The following is a 24,983-nucleotide window of genomic DNA, read 5'->3' on the forward strand; positions in this document are numbered from 1 at the left end:
AAGATCCAGGAAAGCAACCACAGTCCCAAATGGATTATCTCAACCCCCTGTTGCAAACAAGTCAACTGAGAACGCTTGTCGCTTCGTGTTGCTCTCTCTTCCCTTTGAAAAGATGTGCTTATAATTGGCTTTGAGAGGGCTGGCAGGATGTACAGGGATATGGAAAGCAATGTTGACCTCTTCCTTCCCTTTGAAAGTGCCTAATGTATTCTCTGCTCCATGTTCTTCCTGGTCTTTTGAACTTTATGAAGAAGAAGAAGAAGAAGAAGAAGAAAATAGCTTCTTTTGAAGACAGTGAAGAGACAAACCTTTTGATTAAAAAAGCAGCCTGCCTGGAACTCATCTCTACCTTAGAGATAGCAAAAAAATTAAGCAGCCCCCACAAAGATTGAGGACTTGTTTCCTAGTACTTCGTCTTCACATAGGCAGATGGGAAACAAATCTGACCAGCCACTGGGAAATGAGGGTGTTGGAGTGGAACGTTTCACTCTGTGGTGATTGTGTACTTCTCCCAAAGGCATACAAGGTCCCCCGCAAAACCCCTCTGTATTCCGCCTTTAGTATAGCCTGTTCTCCTGACCCAACAATCTGCTTAGTTCCCAAGATCATCCCCACACTGGGGAAGCCTGCAGATAAGGAACAACTCTGAAGGCAGAGGAGAGGAGAGGAAGAGGAGTAGAGGTTAATAGCAACACTGAATTTAAATTTTACTGGTGTGAGGAGAAAGCCTGGGTAGGATCCCAATTCAGCAAAGCACTCAAGCATGCTCTTACCTTTAAACACATCTACTCCTCTCCAGCAAAGTGCTCCACTTTAGACATGCACAGAAGTCCCATTGATTTAAGTGCTTTGTTATATCAGGGCCTGGGTTGCTGTCTTCAGTATGAACACTTTTAAAAAAACTTTAAAGTTAAAAAAGGGAAAAGGCTTTCCCTTGACTATTCCCCTGCAGAGCTGGAAACGTAAACCCAGCAGCATTATGTTAACGCATGTTAACAAGGAAGTGACTCTGGCTGGATTCACCATCCAAGCACTAGCTGAGATTAAGGAGCACTCAGACAGTATGAACCAGTGAAATGTCACTTCTCCCTTGTAAAAAGAAAAGGAGGACTTGTGGCACCTTAGAGACTAACAAATTTATTTGAGCATAAGCTTTTGTGAGCTACAGCTCACTTCATTGCATGCATTCAGTGGAAAATACAGTGGGGAGATTTATATACATAGAGAACATGAAACAATGGGTGTTACCATATACACTGTAACAAGAGAGTGATCACTTAAGGTGAGCTATTACCAACGGGGGGGAGGGGAACCTTTGGTAGTGTTAATCAAGGTGGGCCATTTCCTGCAGTTGACAAGAACGTCTGAGCGATGGTCACACAAACACCACCCTATATCGGAAACCTACTGACCGCTATTCCTATCTACACGCCTCCAGCTTTCATCCAGACCACGCCACACGATCCATTGTCTACAGCCAAGCTCTACGATACAACCGCATTTGCTCCAACCCCTCAGACAGAGACAAACACCTACAAGATCTCTATCATGCATTCTTACAACTAAAATATCCACCTGCTGAAGTAAAGAAATAGATTGACAGAGCCAGAAGAGTACCCAGAAGTCACCTACTACAGGACAGGCCCAACAAAGAAAATAACAGAACGCCACTAGCCATCACCTTCAGCCCCCAACTAAAACCTCTCCAACACATCATCAAGGATCTACAACCTATCCTGAAGGACGACCCATCACTCTCACAGATCTTGGGAGACAGACCAGTCCTTGCTTACAGACAGCCCCCCAACCTCAAGCAAATACTCACCAGCAACCACACACCACACAACAGAACCACTAAACCAGGAACCTATCCCTGCAACAAAGCCCGTTGCCAACTCTGTCCACATATCTATTCAGGGGACATCATCATAGGGCCTAATCACATCAGCCACAATATCAGAGGCTTGTTCACCTGCACATCTACCAATGTGATATATGCCATCATGTGCCAGCAATGCCCCTCTGCCATGTACATTGGTCAAACTGGACAGTCTCTACGTAAAAGAATAAATGGACACAAATCAGACGTCAAGAATTATAACATTCAAAAACCAGTTGGAGAATACTTCAATCTCTCTGGTCACTCGATTACAGACCTAAAAGTGGCAATACTTCAACAAAAAAACTTCAAAAACAGACTCCAACGAGAGACTGCTGAATTGGAATTAATTTGCAAACTGGATACAAGTAACTTAGGCTTGAATAGAGACTGGGAGTGGATGAGTCATTACACAAAGTAAAACTATTTCCCCATGTTTATCCCCCTCCCCCCACCCCCCAGTTCCTCAGATGTTCTTGTCAACTGCAGGAAATGGCCCACCTTGATTATCACTACAAAAGGTTCCCCGCCCCCGCCCGCTGGTAATAGCTCACCTTAAGTGATCACTCTCTTGTTACAGTGTGTATGGCAACACCCATTGTTTCATGTTCTCTATGTATATAAATCTCCCCACTGTATTTTCCACTGAACACATCCGATGAAGTGAGCTGTAGCTCACGAAAGCTTATGCTCAAATAAATTTGTTAGTTTCTAAGGTGCCACAAGTACTGCTTTTCTTTTTGCGAATACAGACTAACACGGTTGCTACTCTGAAACTTCTCCCTTGTGTTAGATACAACCCACTTAATGAAGAATCCGGCTGAACCTGAGATCACATCAGGCAGCTACTTAGGTTACTTTCAGGCAATTCTTGCCAACGGCTGCCCCAGGGGGTTTAAATTTAGAGGAGCCCGATAGCACTGTTAAAGTGAAGGTTGTGTCAGCATTCCCTTCCCTATTGCTCTGGGAGGTTAATATCCTGTCTGCTTCAAAAAGCACGTCAGAAGTCAGGACATTTACAAGATGCTTACAAGGTCAACCACTGGGTGCACAGGCCCAGGGGACATTTAAATAATAAAATGTGCAAGTGTTCAGACTAAAACTCCTTCCCAAAGCAGAGAGAGAAATGCAGAGAGACAAAGGCGGTGCTGGGGATGTGGCACAAGGTATGTCTACGCTACAGAGTTAACCTGGGCTCCTACCTGGGTTTTAGTCCAAACCGTCCCACCGTCCACACAGGAAAACCTGTGCCCTGCGTTAGGATGATTTAAGCCTAGCCTAACTGAGGGTGTGGCTTAAAACTCTGGCTCAGCTTTAACCCACCCACTTTGCCGTGAGGACTAGGGTTGCCAACTTTCTACTCACACAAAAGCAAACACCCTTGCCCTGCCCCCTGCCCCGCCCCTCCTCCAAGACCCCGTCCATGCCCCGCCCCTTCTCTGAAGCCCCATACCCCGCTCACTCCATCCCCCCCTCCCTCTGCCACTCACTTTCCCCACCCTGGCTGGCTCAGGGGGCTGGGATGCAGGAGGGGGTGAGGGCTCCAGCTGGGGGTGCAGGCTCTGAGGTGGGACCAGGGATGAGGGGTTCGGAGGGCAGGAGGGGGCTCCAAACTGGGGCTGAGGGGTTCGGAGGGCAGGAGAGGGATCAGGGCTGGGGCAGGGGCGTAGGAGGGAGGGTTCTGGCTGGGGTGCGGGCTCTGGGTTGGGGCTGGGGATGTGGGGTTTGGGGTGCAGAAGGGTGCTCCAGGCTGGGATTGAGGGATTCAGGGGGGGGTCAGGGTTGGGGTTGCGGCCCGGGAGGGGGTCAGGGGTGCAGGGTCCAGGCGGCACTTATCTCAAGCAGCTCCCAGAAGCAGCCTCCATACTGCATGGCTCCTGGGAAGCAGCTCTGGCTCCTATACGGAGGTGCAGCCAGGCGGCTCTGCACGCTGCGCCATCCGCAGGCACTGCCCCACAGCTCTCATTGTCTGCAGTTCCTGGCCAATGGGAGCTATGGGGGTGGTGCTTGGGGCGGGAGCAGAGGGCTCTGCACTCCCCTGGCTGCTCCTACACATAAGAGCTGGAGGGGGGAAATGCCGGCTGCTTCCCAAGTGCTGCACAGTGCAGAGGCTAGCAGGGAACCTGCCAGCCCCGCTGCGCAGTGCTACCAACCAGACAGTCAACGGCATCGTCACCAGTGCTAACGGAGTTGCCAGGATCCCTTTTAGACCAGGTGTTTGGGTCAGAAACCGGACACCTGGTCACCCTAGTGAGGATGCAGGCTAAAGTCACTCAAGTATCTATAGTCCTCCAAAACCTTCCCATAATTCCTCTCAAAGGACAAAATTTCTCCCACAATTGATTGGGAAAGAATCCTAGAGCGTCCACACACAGCCAACCATGGGATCTGCTCCCAGACACACCCGGGCGAGTGCAGAAACAGTGAGGACACAGTAATTCAGGTGTGGTTCCGCAGTGGGGAAGCTCAGACCCAGGTGAGGCTAAGCCAGGCACTTAGACCTCAATGTCAATGACCCAGGTTAGGGGGGAGGTGGGGGGGGAAGAGAGAGAGAGCGCACGCGCTGGGCACATGCTCCCTAGCCTGGTGGCTGGGGTACTGGCCTGAGATGTAGAAGACCCAGGTTCAAATCCTTGTTCTTTCAGAGCAGAGCTTTTCATCCCAAATCACTCTGAATGGGGCAGAGCACATGTCCTACACACTGGGCTAGAGAGCGTCAGAGTCCCTCTCTCTTGACCCCAAAAAGCCGCCCTGCACTGAAAAGCTCGGGTACCAAACCCGAAAATGGTCCTTTCAGCAGAGGTTCATTTTTGTGCCCATGTTCAAAAGGTTTCGTTTCCAACTTGTTCAGCAAATGTCAAGCCCTCGAAAGCTGCTGCCAAACAGAATGGTCATGCTCCTGACAGCTCTAATGGCCAGGACGTCATCAATGTGGGCTTTTGGCTGAGCACCAGGTACAGGGAGTTTCAGGGATCTGGGACCCAGGCTTGAGCCCTTCCTTGTTAAATCAGGGGGCTGTTAGAGTGCGCACCCCGGCTAAGCTGCCAAGGCATCACGGTGAGGGAGAGGCGATCCAGAGCAACCCAGGACCCAAACCGGTTAAGGGCTTAGCAGGTTAAATCCATCGCCTCAAATTGTGCCTAGAAGCCAGAACAAATCACCAATCCTGGCTGTAATATGTACTTTGCAACAGCACGGCTGAGCAAGCTTTATGCAGGTGTCTGTTGGCGCTCCCCACCGAGTCCTGCCCCAGCAGGATTCTCTTTAGCCTGGGATCTCTACCAGGAAACCTTTTCTTTCTCTATGTGAGGAAACTATGCACAAGTAACAGTGGGTCAGAGCAGTTCAGAACACACTGGAGCTGCAAGAGGGGGAAGCCTTTCACAGTGCTCACCTGCCAAGCACAAGCACCGGGCACTCATCTGTGGGAGACACAACCTCTCCCTCTTCCCCCAACTACGCCTTTCTAAGCTGGGCTCTAGCCCATGGCATGTCGGAGAAACACACCTAGCAGTGCAGGGGCAGAGCATGAATGGAAAGCACAAGAGAATTTTCCATGGCTGCTTTCCACATAAAGTCACTGAAAGTCCCATGAAACCAAAACACGCTGGCTAAACACAAAGCACTCTCCTGGCACTGACCAAAAATCGCTCCTCTGATAGGTTAGTGTGGCCTCACCGATCACGTGGGCTGCTTTTCTGTGCCAATCACTGCCTCCCAACAGTTCTGGAAGGCCATAATTGCTCCAGCAGCAATTCCTCTGCCCCCATTTATCCCCACCACCATGCACCCCACATCCCACAACAGCCAGGATGTTTCAGTCACTTTTCTTACTCTCTGCTCTGCACGCTGTCTCTCACTGGAAGATGTATGCTCACTTAATACATATATTAATACACATATTGACTTTCCTGTTGTCAGTCATTATCAAGATTTATACTCCCTCATGGCCTCTTATTGATTGAGGAAAACAGTATTCCCTTGGGTCAGTCAATCATGATCCAGCCCAGGACAGGACATCAATAGCTATTTATTATGTGATTTATGGACTTCACTATTTGAAATGCTAGTGGGGGTGGCAGGGGCGGGGCAGAAAGCGAGAGGAGAAAAGGAGCTAAAGTCTGCGGCGGGACCGTACCCCAAACCCAAACAATGGAGGCATCCGAAAACAGTGGGATTACCGAGGGCAAAGAGCTTATCACTCCAGCTCACTGACACCGAGACAAGTCATGAAGGGGGAAGGATGGATGGGACGCACTGACATCTCCATCTACCCACACTGGAAATCTTAATAAATGCCAGTCCCTTGGCAGGCTTCCGAAGAGAACTCGCCTGAGTGAAAAGGGTGAGGCATAGTCTCATGGAAAGAGCGAGGACCAGGGAGCCAGAACACACGGGTTCTGGATTCGGTCCCTGACTCACTGTGTGACTCTGGGAAAGTTACCTAACTCAGTTGTGCCTCAGTTTCCCCATCAGTAAAGTGGGAATGACAGTCCTACCCAGTGATGAAGCACTGGAATGGGTTACCTAGGGAGGTGGTGGAATCTCCATCCTTAGAGGTTAAGGCTCAGCTTCACAAAGCCCTGGCTGGGATGATTTAGTTGGTGTTGGTCCTGCTTTGAGCACGAGGTTGGATTAGATAACCTCCTGAGGTCTCTTTCAGCCCTAATATTTTATGATTCTAACCTCGCAGGGCTACTGAGAATAGGTTTGGAAATTCCTTTGAGATCCTCAGAAGGAAAGCACCACAGGGGACAAATATTGTCATGCATTAAGGAAAGGTAACAAAAACGTACAGAAGAAACCTCTGAGCAGACATGACCTATTCAGCAGAGCAACCGACCCTCTCAAAACAGCAGCTCCAGGTTTGGATATCTTCCTCCCTCCCTCCTTATTTATCCCTCATCTCCAAATATGATCACACGCTGACCCTGCAAAGTACCCATGCTGGAAAGAAATACAAGATCTTCTGAATTGTGTAATGAGTAATTGAGTTCCATAGATGTCTACATTTCTCCCCCCACTTCTAAATATGTGAAATACGCCTCCTACCCCCCTCCCATTATGCAGTAAGATTTACAAGCAGAGATGATGAGATATTGTGAATGTCAGCAGATCTGGCACAGACAGAGGCATTGAAGAGCTGTGAGTTTCAAGTCTCTGTCGAGAGCTCCCACGCGGCATCATGTTTGCCTTGAGGGAACTGGGTCAGGGAGAATCCCCGCCCATGCCCCTTGCGAGACAAGCTTACAGCTTGTATATCACAGCACATTGAACACTGGCACCTTCTTGATTTCCACACCTGAGCCACCTTGCTGCTTTGTGTAGCTGGTCAACCACACGGGGAGGCTAGCGTGTGCCAATCCGTTCCCTACAGAGAGAAGAGATGCTGCAGGAAGGGACAATCAGAGGAGAGGCCAGTGCCATCTGAGAGCTGTAGATGGATGGGAAACGTATGTTCCCACTGGGGGGAAGGGAGTGGAGCAGAAGGGACCAGGAAGAAGAAAAGGGGAGAAACTGCAGGAGGATGTGGCGAAGGAAAGCACATCTGTACGAAGAGAGAAGACACAACTGGGGAGGACTCAAAACCAATGGAGAAGAGTCAGACAATTCATCCTAACGGGAGGCAGTTCCAAGAAGAGCAACGAAAACTGATCGAGAGCTGGGGGGGGACTGACTCCTGCCTACCGAGACCTTGGTGAAGTGGCTGCCAGGGGATGGAGCACTTGGTGTGGTGCAGGGGAGCGTGAGGAGGAATTGGGGATGACACAGCGTAAGGGAAAGTTTGAGCTTGACTAACAAAGTCTTCCCGATTGTAAGAGTTCTTAAAGCGCCCTCCATGGGGGTGTGGTGGGTGCCCCATTGCTGGGAACTGCGAAAGCTAGGCTGCACCGAGCATTAGCAAAGGCAGAGCAGGGCACAGTCGGGCATCGTCCCCTGGGGAGGTGGGAGCAAAAGGCGCAAACAGGGCTGGCTCCAGCTCTAACTGCTGCAATTCATCCCAGTGGCGAGAGGAAGGGCTCCCTGCAAGAAGCTCCTCCAGGGTTGAGACGACGGACAGACTGAGAGCTGCTTTATAGCCCAGCCTACACTAGGAAAACTGAAACCAGCGAGAAACAAGGGCTGTTTCTGGGCCAAGCCCCACAGGAAGCCAGAGCGGCAGGGCACGCTAGAGGAAAGTGGCTCCTTCCCCTTGCCCTGGCAGCCGAATCCCAGCACGAGGGATGGTTATGAAGGAGTCCAGCGGCCACGTAGCGCTCTGCACTGCCATGCAGGGTAACAGCCCAGTCATCTCCAAGCTGACGCAAGGGAGAGCTCCGAAGGGCCCGTGCTCTCAGCCGATCGAGGGAAGAGAACGCTTCACATCACTCATCAATGACCCCTCCAGCCGACCAGAGAGCGCCCCTGACAGCTCCAGAAGAGGAAAGTGTGGGGAGATCTGCCCCCTCCAGCATGATGGAGCTAAGGTCTCAAGAGGGGGTGAGAGAGAGAGAGAGATGTGGTGGGGAGGGGAATCTCAGGGTCTTGACAGGAGGAGCTGGTGATGGGACCCTCATACTTTCCCCCTCTCCCGACCTTTAGCCTCAAAATGCTTCCAGGCAGCATCTAGTTTGCAGACATTTCCTGGGGGAGGATGACCCTGCGACTCCAGCCAGCTTGGAGATTTACAAGCCTCCCGCGCGTTTGAACTCCTCACAATGACATCTCTGTGCACACCATCCGACTGCTAATTAAGTGCCACTGTTTTTCTTCACTGCTTAAAAAAACGAATAAACCCAGAAGGGAACATTGGTGGGTTAGGGGTGCACTGGTTCATGTCAGGATTTCCTACAGATACAGCTCTTCTCCACGGGGCTTCACAAAGCTAGGCCGGAAGCAGCACCACTCAAACGCAGCCATCTGGTGCATTCAAGGCACCCGCCAAGCAAATAACAGGCACACACTGCACTGCGGGAGCAAGGGCGCTGCAATAAACCCCTACGAGCACTTTCCTATAGTACAGGAAACAACGTGACATGGCACCTGAAATGTCTCATAGCAGGGAGAGTCTTGCTCCCCCTCCCAACTTATAAAAGGTCTTGTGTGAAGAACCCCCACAGTAACTTGCTTGGTACCCAGTGTAAATTGGGATTTGCAGTTCAGGTTGCAGGGAGTCTAAGCACCGAGTTTGCAATATATAATCGATTTAGCCAATCTCCTCCAGTTTTACTTGTATACCTTAAAAGAAGGTGGAGTACTCTTCCTAAATCACTTCCACAAGCGTATCCCATAGGACTATCGCTGCTGCTCAGAACTGTTACTGAAATCCCAAAGCTTCCATCCTGGAAAGCCTAAGTTAAAGGACAAGCCCACACTTTTTGCTCCTGCTAGGACAGGGGTGGGCAAACTTTTTGGCCCGAGGGCCACATCGGGGTTGTGAAACAGTATGGAGGGCTGGGTAGGGAGGGCTGTGTCTCCGGAAACAGCCTGGCCCCCACCCCCTATCCGCCCTCTCCCACTTCCCGCCCCGTTACTGCCCCCCTCAGAATCCCCAACCCAACCACCCCCTCCTGGGCCCCCCCCGCCCCTAACAGCTCCCCGGGATCCCACCCCCCCTGCTAACTGTCCCCTGACTGCCCCGCCCCCTATCCACGTCCCCACCCCCGACAGGCCCCCTGGGACCTCCAACTCCTTGTCCCCTGACCACCCCCTCCCAGGACCCTTGTCCCTAACTGCCCCCCAGGATCCCACCCCCTATCCAACCCCCCCACTCCTTGTCCCCTGTCCCCCCATCCTGGGACCCACCAGGACTCCACCCCCTATCCAACCCCCCCTGCTCCCTGTCTCCTGACCGCCCCCCCCAACCTCCGCCCCATCCAACCACCCCATCCCCTGACTGCCCCCTGGGACCTCCTGCCCCTTATCCAACCCCCCCCCGGCCCCCTTACCAGGCCACTCAGAGCAGCGGGACAGGCTTGTTGGAAAGCCTGGGAGGTGGGCAGGCGCAAGCCATGCTGCCCAGGCAACAGCGTGGCTGCGGGGGTGGGGGGGCAGTGGGGGAGGGGCCAGGGGTGAGCCTCCCCGGCCGGGAGCTCAGGGGCTGGGCAGGATGGTCCCGCGGGCCAGATGTGGCCCGCGGGCGGTAGTTTGCCCACCTCTGTGCTAGGAAGTGAAAATATAGGTTGGTTGGTTGATATTACATGGGCATTTAAAGTAGGCACAGTCTAGCCTAGGGAAGAAAGGATTAATGCCCATAATGCCTGAAAAAATCCCACATGATTTTTTTTTTTAAATTGACTCCGACTGATGGATTCTTGATGACAGGCCTCAGAATAAAGCCAAACCAAGGTTAGTACCTAGCCATGCAGTGCATGGAAGTTAAATGACATGCTACTGAAATACTTTATGGGATCTTCTTTCCATCACTCAGCCTCCCATCCCGACTGCTAATTAGTGGTGCATAATGATTTCCATGTCATTAAAGCATGTTTGCATTGCCATGAGGGAAGATCATAGCAAATACTCTTTTCATCTTTGGCGGTTTACTTGATAAGTCACCTATGAGGAGGCGGTCTGAGTCTCCTGATATTTCTGTGGTGCATCCATAATTAATTGAGAAACAGTAAGAAGTACCTGAGTGTAAGATCCTTCATTCTGATTGGCTTTTCTCAGCTGACAGCCATCTTTCTACAAAGAGAGACATCCTTAGTGACAAGGCTAGCATGGGATCTCAGGGTAAGAGAATGTAACCCCACTTCCATCCTGCTCGAAGGAAAATGGTTGTGTTTAATATTTCATCAAAATGTTGACTGTTTAAACACTACACTTCCTTCTATGATTATTTAATCAGCATTACTGCAGGGACCAGGAGAGAAACTTGTTTACAAACTCCAACGTGGGCTTGGGGGCTGGAACAGTTTTTATGATGGGGGTGCTGAGAGCCATTGAACCAAACTAAACCCTGGATATGATGGAACCCACTTCCAGTTTGGGGGGGGCGGCAGCACCCCCAGCTTTCCCAGTTCCAGCCCCTATGACATGAGGTTGCCATACTGTGCCATGTTTGTGTGTATTTTGTGGTTTTGGGTACCACCTTGAGTGGATTCTGGAATATGAGGGTCGTTTAAAAAGTTACTTTCAAAATCCAGTTCACAGGTAACATGCTTCTAAGCATGTTCAACCTACAACCAAAGTGCATGGGTCTGCTTTTGGGCTGGGATTTTCAAAGGAGCTGAATGAAGAGCGGCACCTGTGACAGCGACCCCTTGGTAAAGGGTCCTCTGTCTTGTCAGACATCTCTCATCTCAGAGCTGACAAACTCACTCCACCAAACACATCTTACAGGCTATTCATCCGTGAAGAGTAATGTGTGAGGTATCTACAGAAAGCTTGTAACTTGTCAACATTCATAAGCCTCACAAGATGTCTGTGTGGGTAGTTTTTAAGGAATAATTTATTTATACTGGAAGTATGCTTCAGGAACTGGGAGTAAAGATTAGTCACGAGGAGATTATGTCTCGGTGAAAGGAAAAGGAGTACTTGTGGCACCTTAGAGACTAACAAATTTATTAGAGCATAAGCTTTCGTGAGCTACAGCTCACTTCATCGGATGCGGTGGTTGTCCATTCGGGCAAGAGGGAGTTGTTACCCTGTGCTGTTTGGATGGTGATGCAATGCACGGCTCAACTGGTTAGCTTAAGCGCTACTAAGGTTTGGGATGGGAAACCATCAAAACAACCTGAAGGTAAAAAAAAAAGAAGAACAAAAAAAAAGAAAGAAATTTTACATCAAGACAGGGGTTTGCCCTGCCTGTGAATAGAAACAATAGGCTGTTTTCAGTATAAAGCAGAGGAGGGAGAAGCACTATATCCATTCACTGAGGGGAACAGGGATGCTTTCATGAACATTTGGATCCTGGTTCTTGAGAAACCAGCCAGCTCTGCAACAGACTGAACTTTAGGAGGGGAAGTCTACTTTATTAGATAAGAAAGTGTAGACCCAGGTTTGTGTTTTATGATTGTGTTTTGTATTGTAACCATTTGTTTCCACAACTCTCTTGTTTCTAGCGGAACCTCTACTCTTTCATAAATAAACGTTCTCGTTTTATTACCAGTGCTCCCAAGTGCTATGTGGTTTAAAGGCACGATGGTTTAAGGCAAAGCTGGTGCACCGGTGTATACTACACCTTTCGGTGCAGAGGAGCTGGAATTCCTGTGCGTAGCCAGTGTCAGGGGCTGGATATCATAAGGAAACTCCTCAAAGAGGTTCGGGGAGTGGGGTGCACATATTGTTACCCTGTAAAGTGAAGCTGGGGTGGCAGAGCCCAGAGGAGAGCACCTAAGTGGCTGCTGGTGGTAGGAGTTGACATCCAGCTACCACAAGAAAGACTCATTGGAGGCAGGAGGTAACGAGGTGACTCACAGTCCTGAGTACCCCGAGAACTGTCACAGCACCCAAATCCACTGGGATTTGGGAAACTAATTCCCTTAAACACCATTGAAAATCCCCGCCACTGCCACAGTGAAATGGAAGATGTGTAATTAGAGCACAAGGCTGGGAGGCGGGATTCCCTTTCCCTGCTCTGGCACTCACGCTCGGCCTTTGGGCAACTTGCTTCATTTCCATGTGCCTCAGTTCCCTCAGATGTATAAACGGGAACCACCACCACCACCGACCTCATGAGAGTGTGATGGGGCCACTCTCTCTAACGTAAAACATGCCAGCAGTCCCGCTGGCGAAAAGCACCTCTGTAAATGCTTCTTATATCATTTTGTATTTTCAGGTTTACTTGTTATTGCTCTTCAATGCTCTCTTGCATCTTCCTCGCACATTGTGGGTGCTCCTGGACTTTGAATCAGGATACACCACCCTTTGCTTCCTCATGCCATGCACTCTTTGACAGAAACACAAGCAGCAGTCAGTTCTGCTCTCTGTTACTACGCTGTAAATCTGGAGCAGTTCTGGATGTACACCGGTACGTAGGGCTGAAGAGTCTAAGGTCAAAAGGTTCAAACCCAGGTGCCTAGAGCTGGCTCCTAACTACAAGTGGACTTGTTCTCAGACATGCTAAGCACCGTCAGCTCCCACACAAGCCAATGGGAGTTCGAAGTGCTCAGCAAACTCTGGCCCAAATCTCATATTTTCTACATAAAAGATAGACTGCTCAAAGGCTTGTTCCCTCCTGCCAGCAGTTTAAAAAGCTGGGGATATCGTTAGATTCTTAAAAAGGCTTCAGTAAGCACGAATATTTCCCTGTAGTTTTCTGGTCAAAGCTTAATGAGATGCAGAATGAAAAGGGAACAGTAAATATTCATATCTCCTCTTTCTGACTAGAAGAGCCTAGAACTCTGTCCTGCAGCTCTGTAACTCCTGTGACCCTCCCTCCTTCAGTGAGGGCTGGAGCCAATACAATGTCATTACCATTGTCAAATATTGATGCCTTGTCCTTTTTAAGACCTCCAAGCACTGGAAACCCATCAATCAGGATTCGTAACCCCCTTGTGGGATGGGTAAATGCTGACACATGGAGGAGTGGGGGAAGTGAAGTGACTTGCCTGAGGTCACCCATGGAGGTCAGTTGCAGAGTTCAGCAGGACCCCAATGGCCAGCACCTCTCTCCCATCCTACACTCATCTCACCACTAGACAACCCTTCCTAGCGAATGTTCTGTGTATTTGTGGTGCGGTTGCATTAAGGATTTCATGGTGCAGGCTCTCTCTTTCAAAGCCTGCAAAAGGAACTTGGAATTTTTCATCTGCAGTATAAAGATTTTTTTTTTTAAAAAAAAAATCCTTCAGTTCCACATGGCTGAGGAGTTTGATGCTGTTTCTCTTTTGTGGTTTAACACCATCTATTATGCAGTACTCAGGACACTCCCACTCCTTCTTGCTGATGTCAAATTAAGATGAATGTTAAATGTCCACACTGTTCATTACCTCCGAGAAAATCTATTAGCAGCTCTGATGGAAACTCTCGGAGGAATTACCACCACATTGCCCCTGAGAGGTGTCAAATCAAAATAGCAAGAGATGTTAAGAGTAACAAGAAGGGTTTCTTCAGGTATGTTAGCAACAAGAAGGAAGTCAAGGAAAGTGTGGGCCCCTTACTGAATGAGGGAGGTAACATAGTGACAGAGGATGTGGAAAAAGCTAAATGTACTCAATGCTTTCTTTGCCTCTGTCTTCACAAACAAGGTCAGCTCCCAGACTACTGCACTAGGCAGCACAGCATGGGGAGGAGGTGACCAGCCGTCTGTGGAGAAAGAAATGGTTCGGGACTATTTAGAAAAGCTGGACGAGCACAAGTGCATGGGGCCATATGCGCTGCATCTGAGAGTGCTAAAGGAGTTGGCGGATGTGATTAAAGAGCCATTGGCCATTATCTTTGAAAACAAATGGCGATTGGGGGAAGTCCCGGACGACTGGAAAAAGGCTAATGTAGTGCCCATTTTTAAAAAAGGGAAGGAGGAGGATCCTGGGAACTAGAGGCCAGTCAGCCTCACCTCAGTCCCTGGAAAAATCATGGAGCAGGTCCTCAAGGAATCAATTCTGAAGCACTTAGAGGAGAGGAAAGTGATCAGGAACAGTCAGCATGGATTCACCAAGGGCAAGTCATGCCTGACTAATCTAATTGCCTTCTATGACGAGATAACTGGCTCTGTGGATGAGGGGAAAGCAGTGGACGTGTTGTTCCTTGACTTTAGCAAAGCTTTTGACATGGTCTCCCACAGTATTCTTGCCAGCAAGTTAAAGAAGTATGGGCTGGATGAATAGACTATAAGGTGGATAGAAAGTTGGCTAGATTGTCAGGCTCAACGGGTCGTGATCAATGACTCCTTGTCTAGTTGGCAGCCGGTATCAAGTGAAGTGCCCCAAGGGTCGGTCCTCGGGCCGGTTTTGTTCAATATCTTCATAAATGATCTGGAGGATGGTGTGGATTGCACCCTCAGCAAGTTTGTAGATGACACTAAACTGCGAGGAGAGGTAGATACACTGGAGGGTAGGGATAGGATACAGAGGGCCCTAGACAAATTAGAGGATTGGGCCAAAAGAAATCTGATACGGTTCAACAAGGACAAGTGCAGAGTCCTGCACTTAGGATGGAAGACTACAGACTACCACTACAGACTAGGGACCAAATGGCTCGGCAGCAGTTCTGCAGAAAAGGACCTAGGGGTTACAGTGGACAAGAAGCTGGATATAAGTCAACAGTGTGCCCTTGTTGCCAAGAAGGCCAATGGCATTTTGGGATGTATAAGTAGGGGCATTGCCAGCAGATCAAGGGACGTGATCGTTCCCCTCTATTCTACATTGGTGAGGCCTCATCTGGAGTACTATGTCCAGTTTTGGGCCCCACACTACAAGAAGGATGTGGAAAAATTGGAAAGAGTCCAGCGGAGGGCAACAAAAATGACTAGGGGACTGGAACACATGACTTATGAGGAGAGGCTGAGGGAACTGGGATTGTTTAGTCTGCGGAAGAGAAGAATGGGGGGGGGATATGATAGCTGCTTTCAACTCCCTGAAAGGGGGTTCCAAAGAGGATGGATCTAGACTGTTCTCAGTGGTAGCAGATGACAGAACAAGCAGTAATGGTCTCAAGTTGCAGCGGGGGAGGTTTAGGTTGGATATTAGGAAAAACTTTTTCACTGGGAGGGGTGAAACACTGGAATGCGTTACCTAGGGAGGTGGTGGAATCTCCTTCCTTTGAGGTTTTTAAGGTCAGGCTTGACAAAGCCCTGGCTGGGATGATTTAGTTGGGGATTGGTCCTGCTTTGAGCAGGGGGTTGGACTAGATGACCTCCTGAGGTCCCTTCCAACCCTGAGATTCTATGAAACAACCGAGTATAATTCCTTTCCTATATGGGTAATAGTGCTGCCTTGTTAGACCGGTTATATTCAGAGACATTTCAGGAAACATGGAGAGAAGTAGGATAGTCTAGAATTGGAATAGCCAATTACTTTTTCTCAAGGTCCGAATCTCTTGGTCAAAGTATAGTCAAGGTCCAGACTTCAGAGAAAAATCGTAAAAAAACAACAATTATAATAATAAGTAAATAAGATTTCAGGGTCCTTTCAGAAGCGTCTGGAGGTCCGGATTTGGCCCACGATCCATCTATTGAGTACCCCAGTCTTGAAGCTAAAGCATAGAACTGAATCAGTCTTTACCACTGACACACAATGCGTTCACAGGCAAATCACTTAACTTCTCCCATGTCTCAGTTTCCCAGCAGCGCATCCGCTCTGATAAAAGCACCCTAGGCTGTAGTAGCTACTGTACTTTGTTGCAATGTCACATGTGCACAAAGCTTGCAAAGCTCATCTGGTTTGGTACTGAAATGTCCCCCAGGTGAGGGGGGAAGAGACCTTTCTGCTGACCATGGAACACCCCCCGCCCCACAGGCTATGGAAAACGTACAGAGACACGCACAAAAAACTTCTGCCTTGTGTCTTGCACCACAGATTTCGTTGCTCTGCTGAAGCACCCTACTTGGAAGCCAAGTGCTCTGAACATAGGGTCGGAAAACGAGATTTCTTTAATAGTTTGGAAACGTTTGTTTTCAAATGTAGAGAAACGTTTCCTACCTGAGTAGGAAAACACTGTGTGACCAGGAAGAAAAAGGGGCTTTTTAAACAGCAATTGACAGTCACCTGGAGTCGCCTGTGTGGAGGGGCGATGGTTCTATGAGGGAAGCGCTGAAGGAGGCCTGCTGAAGCCAATCCTCACTCTATGGATGACAGCCTGTTAGGGTTGCCAACTTTCTTCTGGCACAAAACCCAACACCGTTTCCCCGCCCCTGGCCCCTCCTCTGAGGCCCCGCCCCGTCCCACCCCTTCTCCGGGGCCATGCCCCCACTCACTCCATCCCCCCTTCCTCTGTCGCTCGCTCTTCCCACCCACTCTCACTCACTCATTTGCACCGGGCTGGCTCAGGGGGTTGGGGTGAGGGCTCTGGCTGCGGGTGCAGGCTGTGGGGTGGGGCCAGAACAGAGAGGTTTGGGGTGCAGGAGGGGGCTCCAGGCTGGGGGGGGTGGAGCCGAAGGGTTTGGAGTATGCAAGGGGGCTCCGGGCTGAGGCAGGAGGTTGGGGTGTGGGAGGGTGTATGGGCTCTGGGCTGGTGGTGCAGGTTAGGGGGTAGGGGCCACAAATGAGGAGTTCAGGGTGCGGAAGAAGGCTCCAGGCTGGGGCAGAGGGTTGGGATGCGGGGGGTCGGGCTCTGGGATGAGGGATTTGGGTTGCAGGAGGGGGCTCCGGGCTGAGACTGCAGGGGGCTCTAGCCTGGGGCAGGAGGTTGGAGTGCGGGGTGGGTGCAGACTCTGGAGTGGGGCCAGGCATGGCCAGACAGCTCTGCCCCTCTGCAGGCACCGCTGTGGCAGTTCCCATTGGCCGTGGTTCCCAGCCAATGGGAGCTGCAGAGCCAGCACTTGCGGGAGGGGTGGGGGAGGACACCCTTGGGCACCCCCTGGTTGCCCCTACACGTAGGAGCCAGAGATGGGATATGTCACTGCTTCTGGGAGCTGTGCAGTGCCACAGCAGGCAAGGAGCCTGCCTTAGCCCCACTGTGCTGCCGACCGACTTTTAACGGCCAGGTCAGTGGTGCATCCATACAGCCCTGAAGTTCTGCATATCCCTGCAAACACTACCCCACCGGGCACCATCAGGCTGCTTAGATGTGGGAATCAGGTAAGGAAATTCAGAATTTTTCAACTGATTTTATCTTTAATGAGCCGCAAGTGGTAAGTAAAGCCATCAAACTAACATCCCCTGAGCCCCGCGCTGTGCCCCAATCCCTTCCTGAATGCACCATCTCCTTGTCCCTGAAGGCCACAGTAAGAACTTTATTTGCTTCTAGGCAAGCCTGTTAAAAGAAGAAATAAAACCTTGTCTCTTTGCCTATGAAGGGTAAATCTCCTGCACAGAGATCACAAATATTATGTTGATATTAAGGATGATACCTGCCCTAAACCTAATCCGAACAGGACTGGGGAAAGGCAGATTTAGGCTACACAACACAGTCACCTGCTTATATTAATGAGTCCAGGACTAAAAACAATGGCTCTGATTGGATCAGATACTTTATTAGATGAAGTGTTTTCCCATTGATACTAGTTTCCTTTTTAGGGGCCAGGAGTCAAAATACATGCAGGGAATACACATAGGCCCCGACCACCACCGTGCACATGCAGGTAATGCACTAGGCTCCCCGCCATGCACACGCAAGAAATGCACATATCCACCCACCCCCGCAATGCACATGGAGGTAATGCAGGTAGGCACCCGCCCCCGCAATGCATGCCCTGCGGCAGGAGCACAGGGTAAAGCAGAAAGCTCCTACAATGGCTCCCCTCAAAGCTAGCTGAGAACTTAGTTATAAATACTCTTCAGTGCCACCTCTCTGCTGCCCGGGTCCTGGATCCTGCCCAATGAGGCATCAGGCCAGGGAATGAGGTTGAACAGCACTGATCCCGCCATGGATGATCTCCTCCAGCCCACTGACTAATCTGTCTGGGCCTCTCTGCGCCGTTTGATGCCATGGACCATCAAACCTTCTGTCCAGACCCATACAGGAGGCAGGGTGAACAGAAATGCCCTGGCAACGACACAGAGCTTTCCTCTCTGACTGAACCCATCATGAGTAACTGCTCCAGCTCTTGCAAGCGTCCCTTGAGACTCAGATCCTCCCCTGCCCTTCCCCATGTCTGCATGAAGCCATGGGGAGTGGCACTCAGACAGCAAGGGCTGAAGTGTCAGGAGCTTGCAGATTAAAGCCTATTCTCCCAAGCTTTGTGACCACCCTCGGTCATTCAGATTCAGGAGAACAGAGAAGGGGGCCATTTAGGGATCTGGGGCAAAAATTGGGGATTGGTCCTGCTTTGAGCAGAGGGTTGGACTAGATGACCTCCTGAGGTCCCTTCCAACCCTGATACTCTATGATAAGTCTGTAAACAATTGAGGAAATAATGGCTGTGTTACAAATATGATTAAATCTAGGATATGAATGAAAATTCACTGGGATTCATCTGCAAATCTTCCTCTCCCCCAGCCCCCTGCACCTTCCCAAACTATCCAGCCCAGTCATAATAAAGAACATTTACAGAGCACACAGCACAAGGGTGCTGGAGCACTCCACCATCCAGCACCATTACAAGCAGCTGTAAATTTAAAAAATAACCGTACAAACCAACGGTACCAATCATACAAACCAATTCAACCTTGTTTGTACACAGAGTAAAGTCAGTTCCAGAAGCATTCAGTGCTGGTACACATGAGGGACATAAGCTCTATTTAGGACAATCCAATAAAAACCTGTACTTTGACCTTAAAAACATAGGAGAAAAAGCAGATCCGAAAGCTCTCCAGACCCAATATTAATGCATCAAGCTACCACAGTGCACATATTTATTTTGTCAAGATGTCAAAACCGGCACCTTGCTGGGATTATATAAAAAGGCATTAGGACAGAAAATGTTTTGTAGCTAGAAAAATATTACATGAGTTCTGATATTAAATGGAATCTAAATGCCGTGCAAATACGCATCCAAAGGGTTTCATTCAACAGTATTCGTATCAAAGGGAGAACAGACACAGGCTGTGTCCACCAGTGATTGGAAGGGCCGATTCCATACAAAGTAACCTGCCAGCATGGCTTTGGACACTACAGAAATGGATCAGCATGGGTTTTTAATTTTTGACTGAGTACTTGCTAACAGGTCAGAGAGCTGAAATCCAGTTTAACTTCACTGCCAGGGTTTATGAGGATTATTCCAGGCAAAAATAAAGGCATTTACTTTTCATGTGCCAAAGATGATTTTTTAATAACATCTGCAAATTAAACCAACCCTGCTTTCATCACTTGCCACCGGGGAAAGAGACGTGTTCCCCAAACTAAATTAGAGATGTCAGCAACTTCTGGGGCTTTTTCTGTTTCTGCAACCCTCTGTACCTTGAACGGCAGCACACGTTCTCTGCCTTCAAAGTGAGTGCTGCATTGCAGGTAAGTCCCCCCAGTGCAGAGTGCCAGCCGAAGGACTAGGCATTGCATCAGTCCTCCGTAAGCCCTATTTTGAGGGGGTTCAATGGGCCATAAGTGCTGCATGGCCTTGGGGCTGGCTTGCTGCACACATCCAGCATCACCAAGGGTTGCAAAGAACCCACCCCTCAGCAACCCACAGTGACAACTCCAGGTGGGAGACATCCAGGCCTGAGTCTACTCCTTAGCATCCAGAACTGGAGGCCTCTCTAGGATCAAACTGAGATCTAGACTATCCCTGAAGGGCCAGTGCAGGACTGTTCCCTATGGTATGTTGTTTAATCTGTGATGTCCCAAGCAATCGGGCTCTGAACACTTCCCTTAGGAGAGGAGTCCCAAGTCTCACTTTGAAGAAACTATACCCAATATTCACTCAAAGTTTTCCCTCTCCGTTGTACCCTGCTCCAGTCGTTCCGCCCCCAGATTGCCCTGAAAAATTCTTCTTTTCCTCTGGAAATACTCAAGCCACCTGAAAGACCATGTCTTAGAAAGACAGAATTCTGAGGCAAACAATAACTTAATTAAACAGAGCAAGAGCAGCAATTGATAACAGTAGTGCTGGCACATGTGGTATGGTGTCTGCCTCTCCTGGCGTTCCATTAGGTGCAGCACACAAAGTGAGCCAGCAGGAACCCCTTCTCCCCAGTGTCTGATTATTCAGTTGAACTGGGATCAATTAATCTGGGAATGGGCCATTTCAAGGGAGATCGGGAAAGGGATAAGGAAATATTTCATGGCTAATGGCTCTGTGAAGCTTTCCAATGTCAGCGCGTAATCTGGGGTTTTGAAATTCTGCCAAGAGAAGTCTGGAAATGTAGCCTCACCTTGCAGGAACTTTTCAATGATAATTTAGTCTGTGGAAAGATTTGATGCCGAAGCCCTGAGTACTGCCTGCTAACAGAGCAGCCTTGTGGAGCTTGTCACATGATGGAAGCCATCCAATAAGAAGATAAATTATTTAATCGTATTGCACAGTGAGATTTGGTGACCACTGGAGTAAGGGTTAGGAGAGGAAAGTGGACAACTTGGACCAGGTTTTCAGAGGCAGAATCCCTTCTAGCAGGTGCCTCTAACAGGTGCATACATTCTTGTGCCCTCTTTTTTTTTTTTTTTTTTGCAGCTGTGGGCAGTGGGGTCTGGGGAAATGAGCACAGGGTTAGGAGTCAGGAGGTCCTGAGTTCTCATCCTGACTCTGCTACTGACTTGTTGCATGGCCTTGTGCACATTACTTCACCTCCATGCCTCAGTTCTCCCATCTGCTACGTGGGAACAATGTGTACAGATCTATTTCTTGGGGACATTGTGAGGATTCATTGGTTAATGTCTGTATAGTCCCTTGAACATGTAAAGTGCTATATAAATGTATTATTAGTGTATAGAGACTGGCTACCGCCTGCCTCTCTGCTAGGGTGAAGAAACTAATCCAGTCTGAGCATCAATAATTGTGTAACTGCCCACCCATGTCATAACTTGACCATTGACTATGTAAATATTGGTTAAATATTATAGGTTGGTTATTTTCCATTTTTAAGTTGGACCCTTTCCGTGATGGCTCGCACGGCATTACAGGGGAACCCAGATACACAGTATTTTCTAGCTTTCATTGTAATTACTTAGGGCCCTGCCATACCCTCCTGAGGCATGGCCCTCAGGAGATGGACCAGGAAATTCTTCCATGTTCACTAGTAAAAGCTGTTGTCTACTGCTCCCGATGGGGGTGCGGGTGACCTTCAAACCCAGCAGACCCTTGAAATCAGATGCTTGAGAATATTTCACACCACCAGCAAAGCACCAAGTTATCTGTGGAACCTGTAGGCAGTCTGTTGTCCTTACACAGTAGCAAACCACCACATAGTCAGCTGGTTTACATAATTAGACCCAATCCCAGCAGAGAGGCACCATTCATATGCTAGTTTTCAGAAACTGTCATCACTTGGCTTCACACACAAGACAAGCGGATAGCACAGCAATTCCACCAATTGCATTTAGAGGTCTACGCTGCCACATTCACACCCAAAGCATGTGACGTCCCTCCTACTTCAAACCGACAGCACTTCTCGCTCATGACCAAATTCAGAAGCCTTTACAAGGTACTAATCAGCATAGTCTATACTGGGCAGTTCAGTTGTCCAAGGAGGTCAGTTGTAACTGCCCCTAGAGGAACCTATAGACAGCTGTAACATACCAGTGGCTGGCTCCTTGCTTTCAGTTACATCAGCCAGAGTTTAGCCATCAACTCCAACGTAGGCAGGACTGATCCCTAGATCTTTGGTTCCTGAAGAAGAGAAGCACATGTCCCAGAGGATGCTAGAGCCTCCAGATCCTCTAGTCTCAGACATCACAGCCACATATACTGGTTCCAAAAGCCCAGGCCTCTCTCCGGTGTGCCAAAGCATTGTCTCCTGCAGCTCAGCCAGGAGAAGGCCATGCCCTGTATTATAGGGCCAACATATCCCAGGCCCTCACTATGACTGCGAGGGCTACCACATAGCTTTGACGGCCTGCCCCGCATGTTCTTTAATGGATTAGCGACAGCTGCCCAGCTTGGTGGCAGGGCCCGCGGCTTACCTAGTGATGATGGCAAGGTGGGGAGGGCTCATGCAGGCCCCCATGAACAGCACCACGTTCTCGTGCCGCGTCTGCCTGTAGGCCATCACCTCCCGCTTGAAGGCCTTCAGCTGGTCCTCGTTGTCCCTCTCGATGTCGATGAGGCGTATGGCCACCTCGCCGTGCCAGCGACCATGGAACACCTGGCCGAAACGGCCTTTGCCAATCAGCTCTCCGATCTCCAGCTGCTCAAAGGGGATGTCCCACTCCTGGAGGAAGATGCTGGTCTGGCTGGCCTTGCGTGGGAAGTGGCGAGCAGAGAGGAGGGAGAGGTTCATCTCCTCAAAGTCATCCTCAGACTCTTCGGCCTCGTCATTCCCCTCCTCATTCTGTGGGGAGACAAATGGGGTGGCTTACCTGAGCGGGGTCAGCCAGCATCATTCTCACAGCCTCTGTGCATGTAGGGAGCAGGAACACGTGCTTCCACTACTTGTGCATGAACACCCACTAAACCAGGTGGACCAGTTCCCAGCGATGCAACCATCATGGCCACAAGCTATCTCACTACCTCCCAGGATTGCTTTTTGCCAGAACATGTGTTTCTAAGAACCTAGGCATACTCAAAGCCATATACTGGGAATGCCCTAATCCCCATCTCTCCCCTCTCCCTCCCCCAATTCTTCCTCCTTCTCTGGTTAGGTGGCAGATGGAGGATTTGGAAGAGACCACACCGTCAAGGCAGTCTATTAACCAGATGGCAGGGGAACTTGGAGAGGAGGTGCCAGGTCTCTGCTGAGAAGGGGATTAGCTAGTGTTGTATCAGTGCTTCTTGGAGGCTGCTTGAGAGTGAGGCCAAGAGTGAGGGGCTTGGGGATTAGCATTAATAGGGGACACAAGCAGAGCCCAGGAAAGCTGGATTGTATGAAAACCTGCCAGAGCTCCAGTCTCTAGCACTCCTTCCGACATGGAGAGCAAGCTACCAGGTTCATGTGGAGAGCACCAGAAAGTTTGCGAGCGACTGCCTGGACCTAGCCAGATTGTGCTTTGAGGCATTGGAAGGGGGAAATGAAACATTTGTTTGCAGTGAGTCTCCATGGAAACTTGCACAGTGGCAAATGCTCAAAGCAAGAGGTTGAAATGCAACAGCATATTTTCTTGAATAGCTTTTCCGACACCAGCAGTGGAGCCTGCAAAGCTCAGCCTCGCCTCGCTAAGATTCCCCACAATTACTGAAGAATAATTGCAGATTGTTGCAGATTGAAACTCTCTCAGAACTATCCTGAGTTTCTTTCTTTATGAGATGTCTTAGCAAGTTTTGTGTAAATTTGAGAAGCTAATCCCCTACACCCACACACAAAATACAGATATTCCCATACAGACTATACTGAAATATAAATATATTATTGGCCAAACTTCTGCTCTTGTTAATACTGGAGCAAACTGCCTTCAACATGGTAAACAAGAGCAGAATTTGGACCATATGAAAAAAATCCCTCGGAAGAACAGTAAGTAGAAGATCAGACAGACATACACTATTTCCCCATGTTTCTTCCCCCCCACACACACACCCCCACTGTTCGTCAGACGTTCTTGTCAACTGCTGGAAATGGCCCACCTTGATTATCACTACAAAAGGTTCCCCGCCCCACTCTCCTGCTGATAATAGCTCACCTTACCTGATCACTCTCCTTACAGTGTGTATGGTAACACCCATTGTTTCATGTTCTCTGTATATATAAATCTCCCCACTGTATTTTCCACTGAATGCATCCGATGAAGTGAGCTGTAGTTCACGAAAGCTTATGTTCTAATAAATTTGTTAGTTTCTAAGGTGCCATAAGTCCTCCTTTTCTTTTTACTATCAGGAGAGACAGATACTTGAGCTGATCAAATATGATTCATGGGTGAATTTTGCCATTGTTCATTGTTAATTAATTCAAATAATTTTTCACTGCATTCAGTGCACTCTGGCAGATACACACATTACTGTGATGGACAGATCGACTTGAAGGTTTGCTACTATAGTTGCTTTTAGGTGGAAGGCACTCAGGTATTGTAGTGATCTATAACCCTGCGACAGACAGACAAATTCAAGGATTTACAAATACCAGGGAAAACTAGAGAGATTTAGGCCAGAATGTATCTATGTTATTTTACTAATTTCTGATGTTACTGTGACACATTTGAGGTCTGATCATCTGCTCTGTTGCACCGATGTAGCATCATAGAAGCGAATGGAATTACATGGGCATAAAACCCATGCAACTGAGTCGGGAATGAGGCCCTTTTGCTTTCAGGATGGGACTTTTAGAAGTGCCTAAGTGACTACAGAGCACACATAAAATTGAAAGTCAGTGGAACCTATGCTCCACAATCACTTTGAGCCTTAGGATGGTTTTTCAAATATGCCTGTTAGATCTATGCTCTGCACCTGGTCTGAGCAGAGATCCACCATTCTGGTATCTGTTATGAAAAGCTTAAAAGTCTGTTTTGACCCCCTTATACCTTGCCTCCCACTGAGCTACTGGGGATAGCAAGGAGGCAATTC

At 49.2% G+C, this 24,983-nt stretch overlaps 1 protein-coding gene across 3 annotated transcripts in view; it reads right to left on the minus strand.

Moving 5' to 3' along the window:
• The window catches only part of KSR2 (kinase suppressor of ras 2), a 288,181-nt gene that overhangs the window by 55,959 nt on the left and 207,239 nt on the right, over positions 1-24,983 (minus strand). For all 3 annotated transcript variants that reach the window (XR_005289112.2, XR_005289113.2, XM_038374065.2), the window contains one exon: positions 22,457-22,824. Coding sequence is in view for 1 of the 3 variants with exons in the window: in XM_038374065.2 (XP_038229993.1) it covers positions 22,457-22,824 (368 nt within the window). In the remaining 2 variants the exon portion in view is untranslated. The remainder of the gene's footprint in view (positions 1-22,456; positions 22,825-24,983) is intronic.

Source organism: Dermochelys coriacea, chromosome 15 (genome assembly GCF_009764565.3).
Source record: "Dermochelys coriacea isolate rDerCor1 chromosome 15, rDerCor1.pri.v4, whole genome shotgun sequence".
Taxonomy (NCBI): domain Eukaryota; kingdom Metazoa; phylum Chordata; order Testudines; family Dermochelyidae; genus Dermochelys; species Dermochelys coriacea.